Source organism: Lepidochelys kempii, chromosome 2 (assembly GCF_965140285.1).
Source record: "Lepidochelys kempii isolate rLepKem1 chromosome 2, rLepKem1.hap1, whole genome shotgun sequence".
Classification (NCBI taxonomy): Eukaryota; Metazoa; Chordata; order Testudines; family Cheloniidae; genus Lepidochelys; species Lepidochelys kempii.
Window position 1 is genome coordinate 45,709,213 of NC_136381.1, and position 26,455 is coordinate 45,735,667.

Here is a 26,455-nt window from a genome sequence, read left to right on the forward strand (position 1 = left end):
TTATGAAGCCTGGGATCCAGGTCTCACTTCCTGCAGTTGCTAGAATAAGGTATCATGAAGAGAAAAATGCTCAGGATCCTACTAAGTCCAAGTAGAGGTTCTTGGAAAACATGAAGTCCACTATAGATTCAAATAGGGCTGGTACTAGTCCTTGTGGGGCTCCTTATATCTCTCTCATGACATACGAACAAGTCCACTGACTTCTATGCATTCAGAACACCCCCTGTCTCTGCTCTGCTTGTTGTCATCAACAGTTGTTTGTGACAAGCCTGTGCTTGCCACTCCACCTATATGGACCAAAAAAAAAACCAGTTACTCACTTTCTTGTAACTGTTGTTCTTTGAGATGTGTTGTTCATGGCCATTCTAAGCAGGTGTGTGTGCGCCGCGTGCACGAAGATTTTCCCCCTAGCAGTGTCCGTAGGGTCGGCCTGGGCGCCCCCTGGAGTGGCGCCTTCACGGCACCCAATGTCGGGCCCCGTCGACCCCTCCACCCCCTCAGTTCCTTCTTGCTGACTATTCCGACAGAGGGGTAGGAGGGTGGGTATTGGAATGGAATGAACAACACATCTCGAAGAACAACTGTTACGAGAAAGTGAGTAACCGTCTTTTCTTCTTCTAGTGATTGTTCATGTCTATTCCAAGCAGGTGATTCACAAACTAGAGCTCAGGAGGTGGGGTCGGAGTTATCCACAGAAAAGAGCACGGCTCGCCCAAAAGCCGCATCGTCCCTGGACTGTTGTGTAATTGCATAGTGCAATTGTGTAAATGTATGTATCGAGGACCACGTGGCTGCCCTGCAAATTTCCTGAATAGGGACTGGTGCCAGGAATGCTGCAGAGGAGGCCTGGGCCCTGGCAGAGCGAGCGGTTATCTGCGGAGCGGGCTCCTTTGCCAGGGTATAACACTCCCTAATGCAGGACGTTATCCATGACAATATGCATTGAGAGGATACCGGAAGGCCCTTCATTCTGTCCACGACTTAGTTCTCTCTATGTAGAAGGCTAAGGCCCTACGCACGTCCAGTGAGTGCAGCCTGCATTCCCTATCGGAGGAGTGTGGCTTGGAATAAAACACTGGGCGGAAGATGTCCTGGGTCATGTGAAAATGGGAGACGACCTTCGGGAGAAAAGATGGATGAGGCCTGAGCTGGGCCTTATCCTTATGAAAACTGTGTAAGGGGGCTCAGACATGAGGGCCCTGAGCGCCGAAACCCGTCAACCCGAGGTAATTGCCACAAGGAATGCGACCTTGAATGAGAGATATAACAGGGAGCAGGTGGCCAGAGGTTCAAATGGCAGGCCTGTAAGCCTGGAGAGGACTAAATTGAGGTCCCAGGCAGGGACAGGCTGACTCGTGTGTGGGAAGAGCCTGTCCAAACCCTTGAGAAAACAACTGGCCATAGGGTTTGCAAAGACCAAGAGACCATCTGAGCCCGGATGGAAGGCAGAGATAGCGACCAAGTGGACCCTTATTGATGACCAGGATAAGTCTTGATGCTTTAGGTGAAGGACATAGTCCAGTATGAACGGTATGGAGGTGAGGAGTGGCGACTGACTACGCTGCTCTGCCCAGCTGGAAAACCTTTTTCACTTGGCCAGATAAGTAGCCCTGGTGGAGGGCTTTCTACTACCCAGGAGGACTTGTCTGACCTGGTCCGAACAAGACAGCTCTGCGGCACTTAGCCATGGAGCATCCAGGCCATAAGGTGGAGCGACTCCGGATTCGGGTGCCGGAGTCAGCCCTGGTCCTGTGTGATCAGGTCGGTGACCAGCAGTAAGGTGAGTTGGGCCACTATAGATATTTCCAGGAGCAAGGTGAACCAGTGCTGATGCAGCCATGCCGGCGCTATTAGTATGACTTGGGCCCGGTCCCTGCGGATCTTGAGGAGCACCCTGTGGACTAGGGGGATGGGTGGGAAAGCATATAGCAGGCAGCCCTCCCATGAGAGAAGGAAGGTGTCCCTGATGGACCCCGAGGCGTGGCTCCCGAGGGAACAAAATGTCTGACATTTCCTGTTGCCCGGAGTGGCGAACAGGTCTACCTGGGGATAGCCCCAGAACCAGAAGATTGAGCTCACTGCGTCTGGCTGAAGGGACCACTCATGGCTATTGACGGTCCGGCTGAGGCTGTCCACCAGCGTGTTTCGCACCCCTGGGAGGTATGAAGCCTGCAGGTGGATCGAGTGCTCTATGCAGAAGTCCCAAAGCGCAAGGGCTTCTCGGCACAGAGGAGAGGAGCATGCACCCCCCTGTTTGTTGATATAAAACATTGCCGAGGTGTTGTCCATGAGGATTGAAACACATCTGCCCATTATGTGCATTTTGAAAGTGTAGCATGCCAGATGCACTGCCCTCAGCTCTTTGACATTGATGTGAAGAGCGAGGTCCACTGGAGACCAGAGGCCTTGGGTCTTGAGGTCCCCTAAGTGAGCCCCCCAACCCAGATCTGAGACGTCTGACACCAAGGTGACTGAGGGCTGGCAAAAGGCACCCCTGCACAAACCATTTTAGGGTCTAGCCACCATAGGAGGGAATCCAGTACCAGGCGGGGCAGGGTTACGATCCTGTCCAATGCATCTCTGACTGGTTGGTACACCGATGCCAGTCAAGACTGGAGTGGGCGCAGCCTGAGCCTGGCATGCTGCACCACGTATGTGCAGGAGGCCGTGTGTCCCAGCAGCTTTAGACAGTTTCTTGCTGACATCGTGGGGAACCATCTGAGGCTCTGTGTGATGTCCTGAAGTGAGTGAAACCTGGCCTTTGGGAGGTACACCCTGACTTGGGTAGAGTCCAGGACCGCGCCTATGAACCCTGTCCTCTGCACTAGGGACAGAGTAGATTTCTCCTCATTCAAGAGAAGACCTAAGTCGAGGAAGATCCTCCTTATAAACTCGACCTGAGCCTCCACCTGGGCTCTCGAGCGACCTTTGATCAGCCAGTCATCGAGGTATGGTAAGACCTGTATCTGGCGCTTGCGCAGGAACGCCGCGACGACTGCCATGCATTTTGTGAATACTTGGGGGGCAGTCGACAGTCCGAATGGGAGGACGGCAAACTGGTAGTGGCCTCTGTTCACCACGAACCTAAGGTAGCATCTGTGATGTGGGACTGTTGCGATATGAAAATACGCATCCTTCAAGTCGAGGGTGGCGTACCAGTCTCCTGGATCCAGTGAGGGGATAATGGAGGTTAGTGAAACCATGCGAAACTTGAGTTTCTTTATGTATTTGTTGAGGTGTCGCAGGTCCAGTATGGGTCTGAGGCCCCCTTTGGCCTTCAGTATGAGGAAATACCGGGAGTAGAAACCCTTGCCCCTTAGCTCCTGAGGAACCGCCTCCACTGCCCCTACCAAGAGGAGGAACTGCACCTCTTGAATTAGAAGTTGCTCATGAGAGGGATCCTGAAGAGGGATGGGGAAGGGGATTGGGGGGGCGTGGGAGGGTACAGAATTGGATGGAATATCCCCTCCCTACCGTGCAGAGCACCCATCAGTCTGAAGTAATTCGAGACCAGGCACGGTAGAAAGGGGATAGACGGGATGAGAAAGTAAGATGGGAAGGATCCAAAGGTCGTACTGGCAAGCTGTCCTCGACCGTACCCTCAAAAGGGTGGTCTAGGTGGGGAGCTTTGTCCAGAGGGAGGGCATTGCCTCCTCTGAGTGCTCCTGTTCTGCCTACACAGTCATCCTGGCAGTTTTGGGGTTGGTAAGGACAAGGAGCAGGTTGAGGCCTAAAATATCTGCGCTGGGTAGCAGGCGTGTGAAGCCCCAGCGAAAGAAGGGTAGCCCTCGAGTCCTTCAAGCTGTGAAGTCTCTTATCCATCTTCTTGGAGAAGAGAGCTACACCCTCGAAGGGAAGGTCTTGAATGGTCTGCTGGACCTTGTGGAGAAGACCAGAGACCTGTAGCCAGGAGCCTCTCCCCATAACTACCCCTGTGGCCAAAGTGTGGGAGGCCGCATCCACTGCAACCAAGGCCGCTTGCAAAGACGCTTGGGAGACCAGTTTCCCCTCCTCCATGAGCGCAGAGAACTCCCCCCGAGCTTCTTCGGACAGAAGTTCTGTAAATTTAGCCATAGATGAACAGGTGTTATGCCCATAGCAGCTTACTATGGCCTGCTGGTTGGCTATACGAAGTTGCAGGCCTCCTGTTGAATAGACCTTCCGGACTCGACTGGACCCCGGCCGGGGCAGGAGTCGACAAAACCCTGGGCAGAAGCGAGGAGAAGGTGGTCTGTCCCGAGCCACTCGCGGACAGCGCTGGCCCCTTAGGTTTCAAGGGCGGTGATCGGTCCCTCACTGGCCTCTTCTTCTTTACCGGCACTGGAGATGGAGAATGGTGCCAAACTGAGGCCGACGCCCTATGGCCCGAGTAGTGGCGATGCCGGTGGGCTTTAGAGTCCTTATCCGGGCCCGTTTCGCACGCCATTGGCGCTGGAGCGCTGCACACCGAAGAGGACGTGCTCGGTGCTGGGTCCTTGGGTCCCAAGTCGGATTGCCGTCTCAGAGCCGCCTCCATGAGCAGGAGTTTTAGTCTCTGCTCTCTGTCCTTATGGGTTCTTGTGCGGAAACCCTTGCAAATGCAGCACTTGTCCTTTTGGTGAGTCTCACCAAGGCACCCCCAGAAAGACGAGTGAGGATCACTCTTGGGCATAAACTTTCCACAGGACTCACAGAGTTTAAATCCCGGAGACCCGGGCATACCACTGAAGGAGAAACGAACTATCTAACAAATCACTACTAACTATATGAAAAAGCATAACTCTAGAGAATAACTATTGAACTATGTACAGTAAGAAGAAAGACAATACTAAGGCGCTTGCTCTAAGAGTGAGCAAAGTTCCAGCTAGCCATCACAGGCGGTAAGAAGGAACTGAGGAGGTGCGGGGTCAGCGGGGCCCGATATTGGGTGCCAAGAAGGCACCACCCCAGGCTGACCCTAAGGACGCTGCTAGGGGAAAAATCTTCCAGCTGAAGTGCACGCGGCACACACACACCTGCTTGGAATGGAGCACCCATGGGGAAAAAATGGTGTGTGTGGACCACCCACCTGCAGCCCCCCTATTAGCTCACGGACCACCCACCCCCAGCACCTCCCACCTGCTGGCGGGCCTCATGGATCAGCGTCTCTGCCTTTCTGCTCATGCCTCCCGCCCACCGCGAACAGGTGTTTTGTGACGTGCAGGAGGCTGGGAGAGAAGTAGGAGGAGTGAGGACACGGCATGCTCAGGGGAGGGAGCAGAACTGGGTGGGACGAGGCAAAGAGGGGGCGGAGCCTGGGAGAAGGGGTGGAGTGGGGGCAGGGCCTGGGTCAGAGCCAGGGGTCGAGCACTCCAGCACTTTGAAAAGTCGGCGCCTCTGGCTCCTTGGTACTTTTAAGTTACGCCACTGACAGAGCGAAGCAAAGCTCCAGTTCGCTGTTCCTACCCTGGGCGGAAGGAGTAGGGCTTGCCAGGGCAGAGGTGTGCCAGCAGGTAGTTCCCCTATGCCAGGGAACTCTCTGCAGGTGACTTACAGATGCATTTTGGCATCGTTATGCCACCAGACAAACACAAAGGAGTCATAACCAATCAAGTCCATGGGAAACATCATGATTTCATTCTCTTTATACTTCCCTTCAACCATACAGGCCTCTACAACTTCCTAGAAGATGGCTGGATAAGAGGGAAGGTCCTCACATGTATCAGTAACTGATTAAAGAACAGGAAACAGAGGATTGAAATAAATGGTCAGTTTTCAGAATGGAGAGAGGTAAATAGTGGGGTCCCCTAAGGGCTGTACTGGGACCAGTACTAGTCAACATTCATAAATGATCTGTGAAAAGGGGTAAACAATGAAGTGGCAAAATTTACAGATGATACAAAACTACACAAGATAGTGTAGCAGACTGCAAAGAGTTACAAAGGGATCTCACAAAACTGGGTGACTGGGCAACAAAATGGCAGATGAAATTCAATGCTGATAAATGCACATTGGAAAACGTAATCCCAACTATACATATAAAATGATGGGGTCTAAATCAGCTGTTACCACTCAAGAAAGAGATCTTGGAGTCATTGTGGAGAGTTCTCTGAAAACATCCACTCAATGTGCAGCGGCAGTCAAAAAAGCAAACAGAATGTTGGGAATCATTAAGAAAGGGATCGATAATAGGACAGAAAATATCATATTGACTTCTATATAAATCCATGGTACACCCACATCTTGAATACTGTGTGCAGATGTGGTCGCCCCATCCCAAAAAAGATATATTGTAATTGGAAAAGGTTCAGAAAAGGGCAACAAAAAGGATTAGGGGTATGGAACGGCTTCTGTATGTGGAGAGATTAATAAGACTGGGACTTTTCAGCTTGGAAAAGAGACGACTAAGGGAGGATATGATCGAGGTCTATAAAATCGTAACTCCTTCTCATAACACAAAAACTAGGGGTCACCAAATGAAATTAATAGGTAGCAGGTTTAAAACACACAAAGGAAGCATTTTTTTCACACAACACACAGTCAGTCTGTGGAACTCCTTGCCAGAGGATGTTGTGAAGGTCAAGACTATAACAAGGTTAAAAAAAACTAGATACATTCATGGAGGATAGGTCCATCAATGACTATTAGCCAGGATGGGCAGGGATGGTGACCAGAAGCTAGGAATGGGCGACAGAGGATGGATCACTTGATGATTACCTGTTCTGTTCATTCCCTCTGAAGCACCTGGCATTGGCCAATGTGGGAAGACAAGATACTGGGCTAGATGCACCATTGGTCTGACCCAGAATGGCCGTTCTTAAGTTCTTATATGCAGGAACTAAAATGAATTCTACAGTGAACTGTGGGTCTGAAGCATGGATACAATGGATCTGGGTGGATAATGGAAAATGATGCTGCACAAGGATGGTGAAGCACTATATGTTGTCAGACTCCATTACTTGAAACATTCAATAAACAGCGTTAGAACTTTCTTTGAATATTAATGCTTTTTAAAGATGTTTATTGTTTAAATTATTCAGTATAATTTACCTAGCTCACAGGGTACTGTATGGGTTATCAATAAATACCTGAACAGTGTTTTGGAAATATAAAGACCTAAATAACTTCTAGGTATTATGACAACTTGTACAAAACAAACATGATATGATAAGGGTTCTGCATAATCTACAAGTGTACACCATGGGTAATAATCTACCCTCATTTAGGTCATGAACTGCCATTAGGGACAAGCATAGCTTTGCCCCAAATGGTGTTCATATGGTTGAGTTAACATGATGAGCACAATTAGAAAAGTTATACTTTTAGAACTGTAGTTCTGATCAATCTCAGGTTTAGTTCCTGTTATCTGAATTGCTTTGTCAAAAACTGAAACAGCTAATATCTGCCCTGGAAAAGCTGAACATGTCATCTCCACAGGCTTGATATGTACAGGACAATATAAGCACATTGTGACACAATACAAGCACAAAGCGACACAAACCTTCAGTGGGCAGATTACGACTTTTTAGGAGTGGCTTTCAAGGTTGATTTTCAAAATAAAGAGAAAATAAAACAACTGGAAAAGTTGGATTTAATTAATTTTAGTCACAATCTGATTTATTTATTTAAATCCAATAAAACTAAAACTAAAAACCAGCTCAACATATAAAGTGAAATCCCTCACACACCACTACAGGGCCCTTTAGTCATGATGGTGAAAAATGCAAATAAAAATGCAAGAGCGTAAGTGTAGTTTCTTCAGTGTATCCAAGCAGGGGAGAAATACAAGGTCTGGAGTTCTGTTTACCAGACTTGAAAGCTCATAATGAATTAAAATCTAAGTAGATTAATTAATAAATCAACCCATTTGCTTTTTTAGCATGGCTGTAGCACATAACTGTGATGCCATACAGATTATTAAAGCTAAAGAGCAGATTCATGCCTCTCCCCACCTGAGTTATTAAACTGAAATTGTGTATTGGTGAGACATGCTTGGTTGCTGGGAGGAATGAGGGGCATCCTCCTGTCACCAACTGATTTAATCTGAAGTTTGAAGGATGGTATTGATAATGGCTTCAGAAGTTGGTTCCTGAGACCTCCACATTACAGGTAAATGGAGAACAACAAAATATAGTGGATACAATCAGCATAGTGCATGATAAGCAGCACAATAATCTCAGCTTTCTTACCAATTTAAATCAAATGAGTTACCTGTGTTTTTGCTCCGGTGCTATATAAAAGTGCAGTACGTCCCATCGCTGCAGCGCTTGGTATGCAAAAGAAAAATGAAGGAATCACATTGCTGAGGCCATGAGCCAAAAGCTCCTGCAAAGTTTTTAAAAAGAATATATTATTTTATTCTATTGTTCTGTCATTTCAACATTTCTTGCCAACACAGGAATTCTCTATGTAAATATTAGCAATTATAAAGAACGAACTTTTAGGGAAAAACTGTAACATACAGTGTAATAGATCTTCCAGCACTGTATGCTTTCTCGTGACTCTGTTATAACCTGAATGATCCAAATGCTTAGCTAGATTCGAAGGTAGATCAGGGAGTTATATTGTGTTTGGAGAATAAATGGCATTCCTAGTTGTTAGAGATTGGCTCCAACCACAACATTTACATCCAGATCCATTTTGAACAGCCCAAAGTTTGGGGGTGTTTAGCTCTGAAGTATGCTCAGGCCAATCTCCACTTTCAATAAGAAATATTGAAGAAGAATGGTTAATTACCTTCTTTGAGAGCAAGTTTTAATGGAGTAGTAGAAATGGTAACTTGCATTTATATGGTATCTTTCATGACTAATGTGCTTTATACCTCACCCAGGACTGAAATGCAGCTACCTCTGAGCAAAAAGACTTAGACATGAAAAGCCTAGTTGGGGCGAGGAAGCCATCCAAGATCTTGCAAGCTGCATACTGAGGTGAACATTGTGTTCTAATACAATGTCTGATTATGGTTCTTCAGCATCAGTGCACTGAGTCAGGGAGAGAGCCCAGGGAGACCTTTTTCCTCTTCCCCAAACACTGAGACCACTAATGGCGCTGGCAGTACTTACTGCCCCATAGGTGGCATATCCAGCCACCTGCATGACCACGTGTCTTCCCACCTGCAGACCAGCAAGCTGCTGGAGGGCTCAGCTGTGCATGTGTATGCTACACATTTACTAAAGACACAGCAAGGGCTGCAGACTAAGTCCCCCTGGAGGCATTATCTTATTCCTGCCATTTGCAGCTATAATGCCTGCCATCACTCAGGCCATCCATCTTCTCTCTCCCTTCCCCACAAAACATGGCTTTGTGACATAAATCAGAACTAATGGAAGATTGCGCGCAGAAATATTTTTTAAAACATGAGCAAAGAAGACATTCACACATCCATGTCTCAATGATGTACTGATGTCAGAGTTTGCAAAAGACATGGGCTGGTTCAAGCAAAACTGGGGTGTCTGCAAAGACATTCAAATAAGTCTCCATCTACAAGGCCAATCATTCACTGTTCAGCCATGGCTTATCCACCTCAAACTGCTCCACAATGGGGCAGGAAGGCAGGGGTGGCATTTCAGTCCCACAGGCAGACAGAACTGGGAAGGGAACAGTTTTCCCATCCTGTTAGTATTTTAGAGAGTTCAAACATTTTTACAGTCTTGACTCATGATGAAAAGCCAAAATCTCAAAATAGTTAGCAAGCTGAACATTTTTTCCCCACTTTGGGTCAATCAAAACATTTTCTTTTGATAAGTTCAAAATGTTTTGTTTTGATTCTGACCTTTTTTCTTTTGTTTAACCTTTTTTCAGTCTATTTAGCTTACATTTCAAAACAAAAAGTCAGTCTGAACTGGAAAACTGAACATTTTTGTTTTGAAAAGGTCAAAATGGAATATTTAGACAATTTTAAAATGTTTTTTCAACATTTTTTGGAGTTGGGAGATTCAGCTAAACTGACTTTGTGTTTCATGAACAATTTTGGTTTTGAGTAATGGACTTTTTTGACGAAAAAGGATTAGCTGAAAAATTCCCCATCAGCTCTACCTATGGGACCATATCCAACAGAGAACTTGTCCCTGAGTACATGTATTTCCCACCAACTGCTTAAGTTATTATCTTCCCAGAGCACTCAGCCAACCTGACGTAGCTCCTACGCCACATCCATCAGCAGAGTGGCATAAGCAGCAAACAGTCCACTGACACTTCAGCCTGTCCCTTGAGGATTGGAACCCTTAGGACTGGCAGCCTCTGCAGCTGAGGGTTTGGCAGCGTTGTCTTCTACTTCTTATGAAGAACAGCCTTTATAGTGTCTTCAGCACTGCTTCTACTTCTTATAAAGAATCATCCTTTACTTGAAATGGAACTCATACTTTGCACAAGCCCCATTTTGTAAGAAGATCAGGTGAGCACATGGGCCTGTAAGTTCCTGGCTCACTCCAGTTACTGCTCTGTTTCTTCAGTCTGTGGCCCATGTAAAATTCTTCTCTCACTGAGTTGCCTTGGAAGAAGCTGCCTCATGTTACGTCACTGAAGAACACACTGAAACCCAAGTTGACCACTGTTGGTGCCTAATGCAACATTCCATGGCTGCTACTGAGGCTTGTGTCCCCTTAGAATTAGTAGCATCCTTCACAGACTAGGAAGCTTTGCAGAGCTCATTGGGACTGCACTGGGTGTTTACTACTATCATCTAAAGTCCTCATGATAACATATGAAATGCCTCAGTCACCTGCTAAGCTCCTGACTACTGCGTGTTCCCAAAACATCACAGTCATTTTATGATCTGCTGGCACTGAAAAGAAAATGCTTTACCTGGTTATCATCCACAGAGTATTTGAACTGTTTGGCAGAGCCTTGAGCCAGGGCTAGTGATGCTACATAACCAACTAATGCTACTCCAAAAGCTTCAGTAACTACTTCAGAGAGGATGTTCATGGATGGGGCTTTCGGTGCTGGTATCCTGTAAAGGTAAATACAATCCTTTTTATTGGACTTGTGTGATATTGGACTTGTGTGATACATGTGTGATAAATCCTGAACCAAAGTTATAGTTAATTGAAATGCAGACAAGCTCACAGAGACACAGGGCTTGTAGACACTGAGGCTTTTTGCCCTAAATGTCACATCATTGATACCACTTTTTCAGTTGCATCAAACAGTGGTAACAACAGCAGGAGCAGTAGTGTAAAAAGGATGCTGGCAGCCACTAGCATTTTGAGAACCATGTTGGGTAGAACTCCTTTAAAGTACACAGTGCTTAAAATGCCAATGTAGCCTGTCACCTTGACAACATTAGTGCTCCTTCTGTTGACAGTGGGTGGTAGCCACAGTGCCCCCTATCTGAAAGATATATTAGTGTTAAATAAGAAATTTATGCCCCAAAATATGTATTTTGCTGACTTAATATGTGGGAGATAGGAGAATGGGATGACTAATAATAATAATAAAGTAATACTTCACAACAATTTAGGAGAGGAAGAATACCATATCCATTTGAATCTGCAGCCTGAATGAAACTATCTCAAATGGAATCTGCCATATGTAAAACAATGAACTAGTGAACTGCTAATGGGTCCACATAAATCAGCTCAGCCCCTGAAATCTTGTTTCCTGATTTTGTAACATACAACAATTTAATTTAAGCCTCTCAAAGCATTTACTGGTTTTTGGAGGTTACAGGCTGCATTTGCATTTCTTCAACACTTTCTGTAGCAATTCTTTATGTGTTAGGTAGCACACAATAAGCTTCTTTTAATTAAAGCTGCACAAATAAATCGTAACTCTTCATGATACATATTAAAGAGATGCATTTAGCCTTATCCAAACCCTGAGTTTAGATATGTGATGCCTAATTTGCCCCAAACAGCTCATATAATTGGCTCTCTCAACAGATTCCAGTATCTTCCTCCTATTGCTGCAAGTTCCCAATACACACATGGTCTCCTGGGCTTCCCAGAATGCACTGGGCCTATGTCACATGGGGAAACCCTAGAAGTGGTTGGAAAACTAACGGGTGAACTTGCTAAGCCCCATTTTTAAACCTTATCAACTGATAATGATCATGAGAATCAGGCGGTATTCTGGGATCATGTTCCCCAATGAAGTAGGTTCTCTCTATCTATAATATGTTCATCACCATAGTAACTATGGTGCTTCTATATTTGTTAAAATACTATTCAAAAATACATCCTTTGGTAACATATTCCCGTAAAAAAAATTATTTAATAGGAAATGTCCTATTAGACACCAATAGATTACTTGGGAAAGTAGGGGGAGAATGGCTCAATATCCCAGTTTAGAAATAAAAAGAAAAAATAAATAAAGTGAAAAGGTGTAGAAACACTGCTGCAGAAGAAGGGTGCTAACTACCCACCCTCTGCCCATGGCAAGCTCCTCCATAACACCTGGTCTGTGGCAGCACAGAGAGAATTATTTTGGTAGGTGTACTGGCGAAGGAGGCCTGGCAGTTTGTGTTGTAGTAGGGGAGAGTGTTTTACCACCCAACCTTTCTTATATCCACTGGACATCTTAGGGCATCATTTGTCCTATAAAATAATGAAACAGTCCCCACAGGCACCTGAACTTCTGCATTGCTCAGGATGGTATCAACAAACTTCTCCAGTGAGGGGCTATATTTGAGGGCTGAAACTTGAGTATTTGAAGTATTGCAGTACTCTCCATTTTCATTTTATTTGATCTTTTCATGGACTGTTCTCTAAACATACATACATTTAAAAACCATAAGCAAATAAAGAACACATTACCCTTCTGGAATATGTCCCACAACTGCTAGGCCATAGGTGTACTCCATATCAGCACAGTAGCAGCCAATGGATGTAGCAATGATCTATTTAATTCAGTACAGAAATGCTGTTAATGTTCCATTTATTAGGTACCCAAATTGCTGCAATATCTGAGTGCTTCACAGTATTTAATGTATTTATCTTCACGATATCCATGTGGGGTAGGGACATGCTATTATCCTCATTGTACAGAAATAGAACCGAGACACAGAGCGGTCTAGTGACTTGCCCAAGATCACACAGGAAGTCTGTGGCAGAGCAGAGAATTGAAACCAGATCTCTGAAGTCCTAAGCTAACACCCAGCCACTGGACCATTCTTCCTTCCTAAAGTTGCCTACTAGAGTCCTGAAAGATACCTCTCTAAATATTCCTTCCTAAAGATGCCACTCTAATGTCTTGAAATTTGCATACTAGTTAATAAAAATACCTTTATTTAAGCTTTAAGTACAATATTCTGTTTAGAAAGGATGACAGCCATATTAGTGGAAAACTATGCCAAAAAATATATATCTTGTAAGTTTCACTACAAGATGCCATAGTATATAGAGCCAAAACATGTTGCTGCAACCCACTGAGGGCACAGCTAAGAAAATCAATGCATAGAACCAGAATCTGTAGGGATTATGTTGAGAAAATCTCATACTTCACTAAAATCCAACAAATATTAAAAAGTTTTGCAGAACTGGTCCAAAAGAGTACATCTGCAATGTGTTGAGCAATTACTGTAGAATATTACAGTATTTTTGTACGGGAACATGAACGTCTATGGTATTGGAGATTAAAGGAGATTGTGCTTATTTAAGTACACATCTGCCAAACATGTACTGCTGCCCCCACACCCACACCAGTTATAGATGTTCAATTTGTGTCCACCGACCCACTAACAAAATGCAGCACAAAACTGTATCCTTCCAAGTGCATGTTAATATGCAGCCTGTCAATGCCGAAGTCTTTTTTAACAAATTCTAGTGTTTTGAAGTAGCAACATGCTCATAGACTTTCAGGTCAGAAAGGACCATCATGATCATCTAGTTGACCTCCTGCACAGTGCTGTTTAGGTTGCTTTCCTCTGGGCTCCACCTCATGTTTTGTGTTTCAGAGAACTGGAAAACACATGTGCGAACTATTATTTGTACTAAGTATACGCTATTCTCTATAAGTTTTCTTATCCAAATGTGACTGTCCCCCTTCAAATCTGCACACCAAGGGGACAATCCATGCATGTGGCTACTAGTAGGGAAGCAGCACCATAATTCCCACCCTCTCAGGACCAGCACATGTTGTTCTTTGGGCATGGGATCTACACGATTTGGTGGGTCTCTGCACAGTGATGCTAGGAGAAACTCAGCAAGGGGATCTTCAGAGTTTTCATTCCCCCACATACATTTTTCTGTGGGTTTTTCAGGCCATTCATGTCCTTTTCAGTTTCTTTTTTTTAATCAGTTGCAAAGTGGCTGAAGAATTCCACTGTAACCTGACACGTTGCTGTGTATCTTACCTTGAACAATAGCATCTCCCTTAGGCTGCGGTGGTTTAGGTCTACTGGGTTTATTGCCTGTGCATTTCCACAACTTCCCCCTGACTTCCCCTCTGTCTGACTCCCTTCCTCACAGTATTTTCATAAGTATCTGACTAGGTCTCTCATGGTTCCTGGGACATGCTATACAAACACTTTTCTGACTGAATAATAACTCATCCTTTCTTGCTCAGACATGAAATTGCTTCTAGCTTAGGCCTTGTCTATTGTGTACTTCCTGCCATTTTGGGGGCATGTGCCACAACATAGTAATCCCTCAACAAATAGTTAGGTCTTTCAGTGTACATGGGGCCAAGCTATGTTGTAACAATATTTCTAAACCATGCTAGAGTCTCAGGTGTTCTAACACCAAAAGTCTCTGGTCTTACAAGCTGCTACGTTTCTAAATCAAACTTCTAAACTAAGTTTGCGCCTCTCAGAGGGTTTACATATGCGGCTAAGAGACAAAAATATTAAATTCTATCCAATCTGCATTCTTAAGCACACAGCTAAGAGATACAGTCATGGGCGGTCGGTATAATAAGCCAAGGAAAACTAAGCCTTCCCTGGTGCAGCCGCCGCTGACCCGCCGCCAGACACCTGGGCAGTGGTGGCCCCGCCTCTTTCCCTCCCTGCGCCCCTTCCCCAAGGACCCCACCAGCTGCCTGCCTGGTAAGTCTTCCTCCTATCCTCCACTCCACCCCCCTCTCTGGAGGTCCCAGCCGTTCGCAGCATCCCTCCTCACTTTCCTTCCCTGCGGGAGTAAGGGAGTGAGGAAGGATGTGGCAAGCCAGCGGCAGGCAGGGGAGTGAGGAGGCCAGCAGCGGGTGGATGGGCAGGGGAGTGAGGAGGCCAGCAGTGGGGGGTCTCACAGCAGACAGGGGAGGACTGGCAGGGGGTGAGGAGATGAGTGGCAGGCAGGTGCAGGGGTGAAGAGGCAAGCAGAAGGCGTGCAGCGGTCTTATGGCGGGCGGGGAGGCTCTGGTGGGGGAGTGAGGAGGCGACCAGCAGACGGGGCAGTGAGGACAGCAGCAGGCAAGGGGTTCTTGCGGCACCGGAGTGGTGAGGAAGGATGCAGCGGGCAGGGACAGGGTAAGGAGGATCTTGGCATCGGGGGGCTGAGTGGGGAGGGAGCCAAGTAGAGGCAAGGTGGGGGTGGAGTCTGGTCAGAGCCAAGGACGGAAGAGGCAGGACAGGGAGCTAGCCTCCCCTAGGGAAACCCACCATGGATACAGTATTCTAATTATCTCTCCAGTCAACTATAGCAGAAAATTCAAAGGGACAGAGTCCATTTTCATATTAATTTTGAAAAGCACTTCCAAACTTCAATAAGGTCTTACAAGAAGCCACTTATCCATATGGAGAAAAAAAGTGTCACTTCTTTCTAGAAACAATATTTTAAAATTATGAAAGCAAAGTGAACCTACAGTCTACATTTATCTCAAGGACTGTGGCTTAAATAGTTACTCTACACAAAAGGATATCTGGGCACAGCTGTGAGAATAACTGGCTTTTCTGTCCGCTGGCCTTTCTGAAAAATCAAAACAAATATTGATTTCAGATCAACCCAAAATGAAAATGTTTCAAATGTTTTGGCAAATCAAAGAGTCAGAAAAAAATCGTTTGGGCCTGAACAGAAATTTTATTTCAGATTGAATGAAACAGTTTTGTTTTCAAACTTTTTAAAAACATTTTTAATTTTGTTAATAAATAATACATATCAAAATGAAAAATCATTTTTAAATGAAACATTGAAATGTTTTATTTTGAAATTGTTGAAATGAAATTATTTGATATTTTTCAGAATTGTTTTAGAGGGTTTTTATCCAACTGACATTTTGGCAAAATTGACACAAATTCACAAAATGTTTTGGTTCACCCAAACCTGCATTGTTTGGCAAAAAAAAAAAAAGTTTCATCCAGTTCTAAGTACCGCAACTCCATCTGCCTGATGAACATAACACCTAGGAAAGGACACAAACACCGATAAGAAGAGGTTCTAGAAATATATTAAGAGGAAGAGAAAGCCAAAGGAAAATGTAGGTGTAGTGGGGAAGGAGAGCTAATAAAAGACATCAAGAATGCTGAGGTGTTTAATGACTATTTTGTGTCAGTCTTCACTAAAAAATTAATTGTGACCAGATACTAAACACAGTTAATATTAACAAGGGGAAAGGAACACAAGTCAGAATAGGGAGAGAGCAAATTAAAGAATATTTAGACAAGTTAGGTGTATTCAAGTCAGTGGGGCCTGATGAAATTCACCCTAGGGTACTTGAGGAACTTGCTGAAGCAATCTCAGAACCATTAGTGATTACTGTTGAGAACTCATGGAGGACAGGGGAGGTTCCAGGAGACTGGAGAAGGGCAAACATAATACCTATCTTTAAAAAGAGGAGAAAGAGGACTCAGGGAATTATAGATCAGTCAGCCTAATTTTGATACCTAGGAAGTTACTGGAACAAATTATTAAACAATCAATTTGTAAGCACCGGGAGGATAACAGGGTTATAAGGAATAGCCAGCATGGATTTGTCAAAAACAAATAATGACAAAACAACCTAATTTCCTTCTTTGACAGGGTTACAGACATAGTGGACAAGAAGGAAGCAGTAGACATGAATTATCTTGATTATAATCAAAGCTTTTGACACATTCCCACATGACATTCTCATAAGCAAACTAGGGAAATGTTGTCTAAATCAGCGGCTCTCAACTTTTCCAGATTATTATACCCCTTTCAGGAGTCTGATTTTTCTTGCGTACCCCACATTTTACCTCACTTAAAAACAACTTGCTTACAAAATGAGACATAACACAAAAGTGTCACAGTACACTATTGATTAAAAATTGCTTACTTTCTCATTTTTACTATATAATTATAAATCAATTGGAATTTCAGTATTATACTTACATTTCAGTGTACAGTATACAAAACAGCATACACAAGTCATTGTCTGTATGAAATTTTAGTTTGTACTGACTTTGCTAGTGCTTTTTATGTGGCCAGTTGTAAAACTAGGCAAATATCTAGATGAGTTGATGTAGCCCTTGGAACACCTCTGTGTACGCGCACCCATGGTTGAGAACCACTGGTGTAAATAAAACTACTTTAAAGGGGGCACACAACTTGTTAAAAAATCATATACAAAGAGTAGTTAACAATGATTCATTGTCAAACTAGCAGGACGTACCTAGTGGAGTTCCACAGGGTTCAGTACTATTCAATATTTTCATTAATGACTTGAATAATGGACTGAAGACCATGTTTATAAAATCTGAACATGGCACCACGCTGGGAGGGGTTGCTAGCACTTTGAAGGACAGGATTAGAATTCAAAATTGACCTTGATATATTGCAGAATAGTTCTAAAATCATTAAGATGAAATTCAGTAAAGACAAGTGCAAAACAAAGTACAAATACACAAATAAAAATGGAGAATAAATGGCTAGGCAGTATTACTGCTAAAAAAGATCTAGGAGTTACAGTGGATAACAAATTGAATACACGTCACCAGTGTGATGCAGTTGTGTAAAAGGTTAACATCGTTCTGCGGTGTATTAACAGGAACGTTGCATCTAAGGGCTTGTCTACACTACCACTTAAGTCAATGTAACTTACGTCGCTCAGGGGTGTGAAAAAGCCACCTCCTGAGCAACATAAGTTACATCAACTTAAAGTGGTGTCTACACGACACTATGTCGTTGGGAGACACTTTCCCACCAACATAGCTTCCACCTGTCATTGAGGTGGAATAATTATGTCAATGGGAGAGTGCTCTTCTGTCGACATAGTAAGTCTTCACCAGACACATTACATTGGTGCAGATGCATCGATGCAGCTGCACCGATGTGACACGATAGTGAAGACAGGCCCTAAGACACAGGAGGTAATTGTCCTGCTCTGCTCAACCCTGGTAAGGACTCAGTGGTAGTACTGTGTCCAGTTTTGGGTACCACACTTTAAGAAAGATGGAGACAAACTGGAAAGAGTTCAAAGGAGGGCAACAAATATATATATATATATATATATATATATATATAAACCTTACTCAGGAGGAAAGGTTAAAGAAATTGGGCATGTGTAGTCTTGAGGAAAGAAGACTGAGGGGGGACCTGGTAAAAGTTTTCAAATATGTTAAGGGATGTTATAAAGAGGACCATGATCAAAAGTTCTTATGTCCACAGAAGGCAGGACAAGAATTAATGCCTTAATCTGCAGCAAGGGAGATTTAGATTAGTTAGTAGGATAAATTTTCTAATATAAGGATAGTTAAGTACTGGAATAGGTTACCAAACAAGGTGGTGGAGTCCCCATTATTGGAGGTTTTTAAGAACAGGTTAAAATCACAGTTGGTCTAGGGATACATGGTCTTGCCTCAGTGCAGGGAATGGATAGTTCTTCCCAGCCCTACATTTCTATGATTCTATATCCTTTGTATTTTTGAGACTAAGCAGATGAAATTGGGTGGTTCCATAATCATCAGACATACAGAGAAGTACATACTACCAAGTAACTGGGAACAAACAGTAAACCAAATAGGTCACATGTCTGACATAGTTTGAAATCAGACAGTTTTGTGCATAAATAGAAGCACACTTATTCTACAGTTTTCTAGATGCCATGTCATTCCAGAGATAGCTTGCAAAAAATCCAGTCAATTCAGCAGCATACAGAATAGTTAGTAATTAATTCAATGTGATTCCAAATTGGCCCCCGTTCTTTATGAAAAAATGCCCAACATAGTTTGTTATAATGACCTATGCAACATCAGTTGATAGTGCTTCAGCATTTTGCTTCCTTAGAAAATGTCTCCTTTTGTATAAGAGAGTCCAAAGAAAGCAAAAGTACAAGATTGGTACACTGTGAAGAGCACATGGACTTCAGAATTCTTCTCTCAAAATCTGTTTGCTTTCTGTAAGAGGTTCTGAGGAAAACAGAATCCCAGCTCTGGGTGCAGGGAAATGTCTGAATTACCACTTGATGTCTGAATGTAGAGCACTCACAGCACTGTAGCTAATTTCTATTTACCCTACACCACATGAAAAGAAAACCGGAAGTTATAGAAAATGATAGTTCAGGTACTGATTTTGTCATAAATAAATGTAAAAAACAGTGTTTGACTACAGCTAACCAGCATTCATCTCTTATGGCTTCAGAGCAAAAACATAGCAATTACATTTTTGTTTTTATACTTAAAATTGCTCATATTAACATTTTAGGCCTCATGTTCTTGTATATATGTAAGAAGCAGTAAACATATGAAAAATGTTTTATAAATTGAAAACATGTGTCACTTCTATTTTTAATTATTTATCCAAACTGTTTCCTGTTCATACATTAACATACAGCCATGCAAATTAGCTCTGTATTTAATAAGTGTCAGGTGTGGCCCTGGGTAGCAATCGACAACACAGTAAGCTTTAGCAGTTTAGTTAAACAACTGCAAGCTTTGAAAGGCAATAAGTCTGATACTTGATTTCATACTTACCAGAATTAAATCAATGGGAAGAACTACTTTAATTTTTCTTTTAAATTTTTCATTCAGTTCTTTAACCAGAACGAGCACCACCAGGCTTACCAAGGACAGAAGCAATGCTTCTAATTGAACTGATTTGATGTTTTCAAATATGTAGGCATAAATCTACAGTGATAAAAAACAAAAAACAAAACTGAGATGACAATAGAATTGTATATGTGACAAAATACCACATGCTAGGATGCAACCTAATACATTCTCAGATGTACAGAACTATTCTTAAAAGCTGAACCAATGCTATAGGAGTTAAGCAACCTGACATAGTGGTATTCACTCAACATTTTGGAGGGAAAAAAATCATGGATCTACTATTACAAAAGGACTTCTGCTTGAAACAGTTCTGAAAGATGTGAATAGCTTTACAATAACTTTTTAATACAAACAATACTATACATTTCCACTAACAAAAACACACTTAATAAAGCAAAATTATCCTGGAAGTATGATAGAGCAAATCTTGATGTCCTTACTGAGATTTTATTCAGTCCTTATTCATTCAAAACTCCCATTGAATTCAGTCAGAGAATGACTGTGTAAAAACTGAGTAACGCCTTCATATTTGACTCCAGGATCATTAATTAAATATTTCAATCCTGTCAGTAAACATATGTATGTAATATGCTTCACAAGAATGCAAATTTTCCTTAATTCTGGCACAACCAGTAAATGTGATTAATCCATTTTAATGATATTTAAAGGAAAAATACAATTACCATATCAAATAATTTCATGTTGCCTATCCTGTATTCGGAATGGCTCACTGGTACCATGAAAGCATCCATCCACTCACAGAAGTGAATGTGTGATTATCTGCCATAAATACTGTATTTAAGCTACTGTGAAATGGATAGAACCAGATCTCTGATTCACTAACTCTGAAATCACTGATTACCCCTGGTTTAGAATATCTCTAATTGCATCCTGAGAATAACAGGATAAGCTGAAGAAGTATACAGCCCTAACCTGTTCCAAATTTGAGGATCCAGAAGAGACACATCTCTGCGATTAAAGTTGATGAAGAAATTTCCAAATCCATTGAAGAGGTTAGAAGATCTGAGGAAAGATAGAGATAACTTCTACAGGACCCTGTCCAGAAAAATAGAGAAAGAAAGAAAATCTGCAGTCAAATTTTTCATGCCTCTGATGTGTAGCAAGCTATTTGCTAGAGGAACAAAAGTGATAGGAGCATATATAGTACACATCCTTTCTGAAGCCTTAAGAAGAACAAGTTAGGCCTCCACCTGAATTCTGATTTTTCCCAACAGCCATGTAGGCTGACCTGTAAACTGAATATAGAAAGGTAGTTGAGAGGAGGGATGTGCTCTGAAGGGAGTCAAGAATCCTGGATAGTTTGTATGGAAAAGACCATTTGTCTAAGGCTAATGATTCTGAATGTATATCTAACAAGAAGCCCCCATTATTCTTTGACACATACATCTTGTGGGAGGGAGAAAGAAATGAAAGGAGAGAATATGGAAGAAATATAGGTTGGACACCTAACCAAGTTGTCTTAAAAAATTCCATTTCATGTCACACTTATCCCACATATATCTGTATTATAGCATGAATGACAAACATGTCTGGAAGAAAGCCATTCAAAAATCCAGAAAATTCATTAGTCCATTATGAGAAAATAGGAAAAAGATAACAATAGGTAACAGAGATTTAGATGACTGACAAAGCTAAAGTATTTTCTGTTTCTTTGAAAGAAAAGTCTCCAAAAGGAATGCTGAAAGCCTATACAGAAGAAGAAATCCAGGAAACTGTACAGATCTAGGCTGCAACATAAATAATCTCTTATTTATATGCTATAAAATGCAAGACAATAAAATAAAGAGAATTGAAGCTCAGATATGAAAAGTCAGGGTGTCTGTTCTAAGGGCAACTAAAAATATCCCTAAAATAAATGAAGACAGAAACCTCCACTTTGTTGGAAAGGTGATTAATGAATGCATTTTCAAATGTCCTTATGATGGTAAGAGGACTTCTTGACAGTTCGGGGATTAAACAAAGACATTTAAAACTGGACTGGACAAAGCACTACAAAACTTATCTCAAGGAACAATTCTACCTTGGCAGGGGAGTTGACTAAACCACCATAGAGGACTTTTCTATTCTAATTTCTATGATTCTGTCATTCTTGGATAGGACTATGATACTTTTTTTTAAATGAGCAAGTTAAAAGCTCCAATGTTTGTTAGATTTTATGAATATTTCAGTTTTCCATTATGGAAAACAATCACAAGAAAAATATGACAATGGGAAAGAAAAGAAACCTGTTGATAGTTCACAAGGGGAAAAAATACTGGAACCCAGGCCAGAATAACAACAAGCATATTTCAGTGGGAATGTTTCTCAGAGCCTGGAAAAAACTCTCAAATTTTAAAGTCATCTTATTCAGTCACTGTCTAGCCTTTGTAAATAACATTATTTTATAAGAGCAATATGCAATAGGTGAACGAGGAGTAAAACAAAAACCACAATCTAACCACACGGTGTCCTTGTGTAATGCATCAAGGAGGATGCTATACTGAATGGTTTGAGACTTGGCTATTAATATATCATCACTGCCCAAAAATGTACATTACAGACAGCATGGGACTTTTCCTCTGTGCCCCACAAGAAGCTGGGATCAATTAGGACAAAAGAAAAAATTTGGAAAGCTGTGTCAAAGTGTCTACAAAGTCATCCTTGGCTCAGAAACTATGGAAGTACATATCCATAGCTAAAGTAAAGTTGATAAGGAAAAAGAAGAGCTAGACTGACTCCCATTCTCAGAAATTAAAGAGCTGCAAGCTTATTTCAAATGACCAGTTTCTGCTGAAGTGTCAGCATTTGATGATCCATGTGTAGCAACAATGAATTTAAGTGTTTACTAGATGAACTGAGACCTCCTGGATGTATTTAATTTAGGAAAATCAGAGATGTCTATCTACACTGTCCAAAGATAATTTTTATGTCTTTCCTCTGTAGTAGAAATTTTTAAAAGCAGATAAAAAATTCATTTCCATGAACTTGAGGGAATCACTGTAATGTTTAATCAAGGATCTCCATCAAATAGAAGGTTTATAAGTACGCAGGAGAGTCACAATCTAATGTACAAATCAGAACATGGAATATTCTTACACTTGGACATCCCCTGTAGTGTTCCGTCTATGAAGAATATAGAGGCTACTGTGTCTGCCATTTAATCTTTAAAATACTTCAATTGAAGTTATAGCCAAGGCTCCCAGACGTCCGTGGCAGTTATAGATCCGTATCCGTAACGAACATTTCTGCAGGAAATTTTTATTAAATTCTATGACAATAATAATCTGTGTCCATAGTATTTCCAAGAACAATAAAACTTTAATCTCTTTGTATATTCATCTACATGCATAAATACATACATACACATACATTACACAGTGTTGTACACATGCACACACACATAAATTCCCCACATGCATGGTGGAGACTCTGTCTAGACTAGGATTTAAAGACAATGTTAGATAGAGTTAGCTAGCTTCATTTAATTAACATCTTATAAAGCTCCAATCAAGACAAAGCAATTATACCTTAGAACACGGTAAGTACCATTGTTGTCTCTTGGCTAGAGGTTCTAGAGTTGACTAGAAGGTGTTATTAGATTGAGCTAGCTACTGGATCTCACATCACACCTTTACACCTTACCCTAGACAAGGTCTATGGGATCAACTGCAGAGCTATGTAATGAACTGCATTTATTGTGCACCTTCAATCACATCACTTTATTGATCTCTAGCTATATCTAGCATTCCAGCCCCTTGAGCAGGTTCAAATAAATGCCATTTTAAAAAATCCCTAACTTCCCAAACTAATGGTTCACCTTTCCCCTTTAAATCTGGAATTCCAAAACCTCCCCCTTGCAATTACACCATACAGGGGAAGGCTCATGGGCCAAAAATACAGCTTAATACCATTGCAAATGAAGAATTCCCAGTATTCCATGGGATAAAAGCTTTGTTTCTGGCCCCGGTTGGTCCAACATCTCAAAACATTGAAATAGTGACATTATATATAGAAAAGTTATTTTGGGTAATTTTTCAAGGTTTTGAGGCATGTACAGTGGGAAACATTGACAGAGAGATCCTGGCTTTTGATAGGAAGGAATTATATTAATAATATTTTTAAACTAATTTTTCTCTAAAAAATGTGACATATACAGAAAATTATTGTTATTATTTTTTTACATCACCCAAAAATGTACCAGGCAATTTACAGTACATGTAAAGGATAATGTGCCAGCTCTGCATTTGAGATAACCTGGATTACTTACTTCGGCTTTACCATTAATTAGTAATGTGATCAAACCAAATTTAGATTGATGACACCTTTATGCCATACTATCCCACACCATCATGTATTTACTCTGTACACAAGGGGATCTACCCTTAATCTCAAATTCAACCAGCTAAAAATGGTCCTCTTCATGGTTGTGATGACCACAGAATGCTGTACTTCCTGACTGATTTAATTCCCATGAAATATGAGTTCAACCTGCCTTTTTAAAAAAATTACCCTACTAACGGCAACTTTTCAAACAACTCACCAATGCTGCGCTTTACTTTTTAGCTTAAGATCTTAACTTGGATATTTGAAAACTTCCAATTAAGCTTTATAAATAACTAAATGTTAAAAGATACGTGTTAATGAAATCCACAGCCGCTTAGAGAGGAAACATTGCCTTTTTAAGAACTTAAAATGCAAGCTAGTGTAGGTTTATCCAGAGATTTATTTACTTACCAAGGTCAAGGTAGCATAGTACATTAGTTTTTTCACCTCTAGACCTACTGATTGCAACTGTACTTCTCACACACTTAAAAGTTAAGCAAGTGAATAAGTGTTTGCAGGATCCAGGCCTTAGATCAGATAATAAGTTAAAGTATACTTCATTACCCACATCATAATACTACCGCTCAGTTCAGTATTATGGACAGTCACTGTTCAAAAAGGTCCCAACCTTTTTATAGGTTTAATCTGCAGTACACTGAAACAAAGGTGGCAGAGATGGGTCATATTAAAGTGCTTCCAATAATAAGTGCACACATATGAAGCCATGCCTTGGAAAGCCTGGGTTTATCCATTTCATTGGAATGATATCAGAATAGCAGAATCAACATCTTATTTTTTAAGAAACTATGTGCATGCCCTTTGCAAAATATATAATATACCTCTTAGTATTAAAGTATTTAACCACATATTACACTATACGGTACACTCCATCAGTAAGCTCAAAATGTTTTATAGAGTTAACACTGAGCATTTTTATATTACAGGTCTGTGATAACACTGATGTCTGACCCATAAAACATATATATATTTTCAACAAACACATCATGAATTACATATTTAAATATATACATATATTGGTGATGTATATACTGAAAGAGCTCCATAGTTAAGGATGTTATTACAATATTATCATTAACAGAATATACGAACTATAAGGGTAATCAGATATTTATGGTAATTATCATAACTAGTTGTTTCCTATCTTCTTCTTTTTTGCATGTCAGATTTTTTTTTTTACTAGAAAGAGGCATAGTAATATTGTGGATTACATTAATTATTTCAGGAGTCTTATCTCCTTCCAAATTTTAAAAAAAGTATTTTGGAATTTACGAGTTCATCCCCCCTCCCAAAAATAAATCTGAGGATCCATGAAAGTTAAAATTAGGTTGATGTAACTTTCTGCATAATTTTACTATATACACAGTGTATATTTAGTCAAGATCGTACCCAAAATCTTAATGTCTTATAAGGAGCCATGCATATTTTTGCAGGAATTCAGTGAAATTCAAGGTAATTCCCCTTGAAGTCCAGTAATTTCTCAGCAGAGCAGTAAGTAAAACTTCAGGCGACCTTCACACACAAGTAAACATATAGAGTGAAAATCACTCTGTTGGAAAATTACTGGCCTGCAAGGAGAATTACCTTGAGTGCCATTGAATTTCTTTAAAAATTATGCACTGGCCTTGCAGAGTAATAACACTTTTAGGTGACCTTAACTATATGCACACTGTATATAAGGCAAATGTGCATAGGGTTGCCTCGTGTCCATTTTTCAACCAGAACGGGCCATTAAAAGTCTGGTTGGAGTCACAGCAGGGCTAAGGCAGACTCCTTGCCTGCCATGGCTCTGCGCGGCTCCAGAAGCAGCAGCATGTTCCCCCTCTGGCTCCTAGGTTTAGGACCAGTCATGGGGCTCTGCACGCTTCCCCCACCCCGAGTGCCAGTTCTGCAGTACCCACTGGCTGGGAACTGCGGCCAATGGGAGCTGCAGTGGTTGCACCTGTGGATGGGGCAGTGCGCAGAACCTCCTGGCTGCGCCTCCACATAGGAGCCAGAGACGGGACATGCCGCTGCTTCTGCTAGCTGCCTGAGGTAAGTGCAGCCTGCACCCTGACCTCTTCCTGTTCCCCAACCCCCTCCCGCAATCCTGATCTTCTCCCACCCTTCGCAACCCTCAATCCCAGCCTGGAACACGCTCCTGCAGCCCAAACCCTGCAGCCCCATCCCAGAGCCTGCACCCCCAGCCGGAGCCCTCACACCCACCCCATGCCCCAGCCCTGATCCCCCTCCTTCACTCCAAACCCCTCAGCCCCAACTCAGAGCCCCCTCCTC

The 26,455-nt window shown here is 42.1% G+C and overlaps 1 protein-coding gene across 3 annotated transcripts in view; it reads right to left on the reverse strand.

Annotated features, from left to right (window-relative positions):
• Positions 1-26,455, reverse strand: part of SLC26A7 (solute carrier family 26 member 7) — a 795,743-nt gene that overhangs the window by 725,086 nt on the left and 44,202 nt on the right. For all 3 annotated transcript variants that reach the window (XR_013635291.1, XM_078851484.1, XM_073330600.2), the window contains exons 5-8: positions 19,763-19,915; positions 12,714-12,796; positions 10,762-10,909; positions 8,170-8,283 (exon numbers count right to left, since the gene is read on the reverse strand). Coding sequence is in view for 2 of the 3 variants with exons in the window: in XM_078851484.1 (XP_078707610.1) it covers positions 8,170-8,283; positions 10,762-10,909; positions 12,714-12,796; positions 19,763-19,915 (498 nt within the window). In the remaining variant the exon portion in view is untranslated. The remainder of the gene's footprint in view (positions 1-8,169; positions 8,284-10,761; positions 10,910-12,713; positions 12,797-19,762; positions 19,916-26,455) is intronic.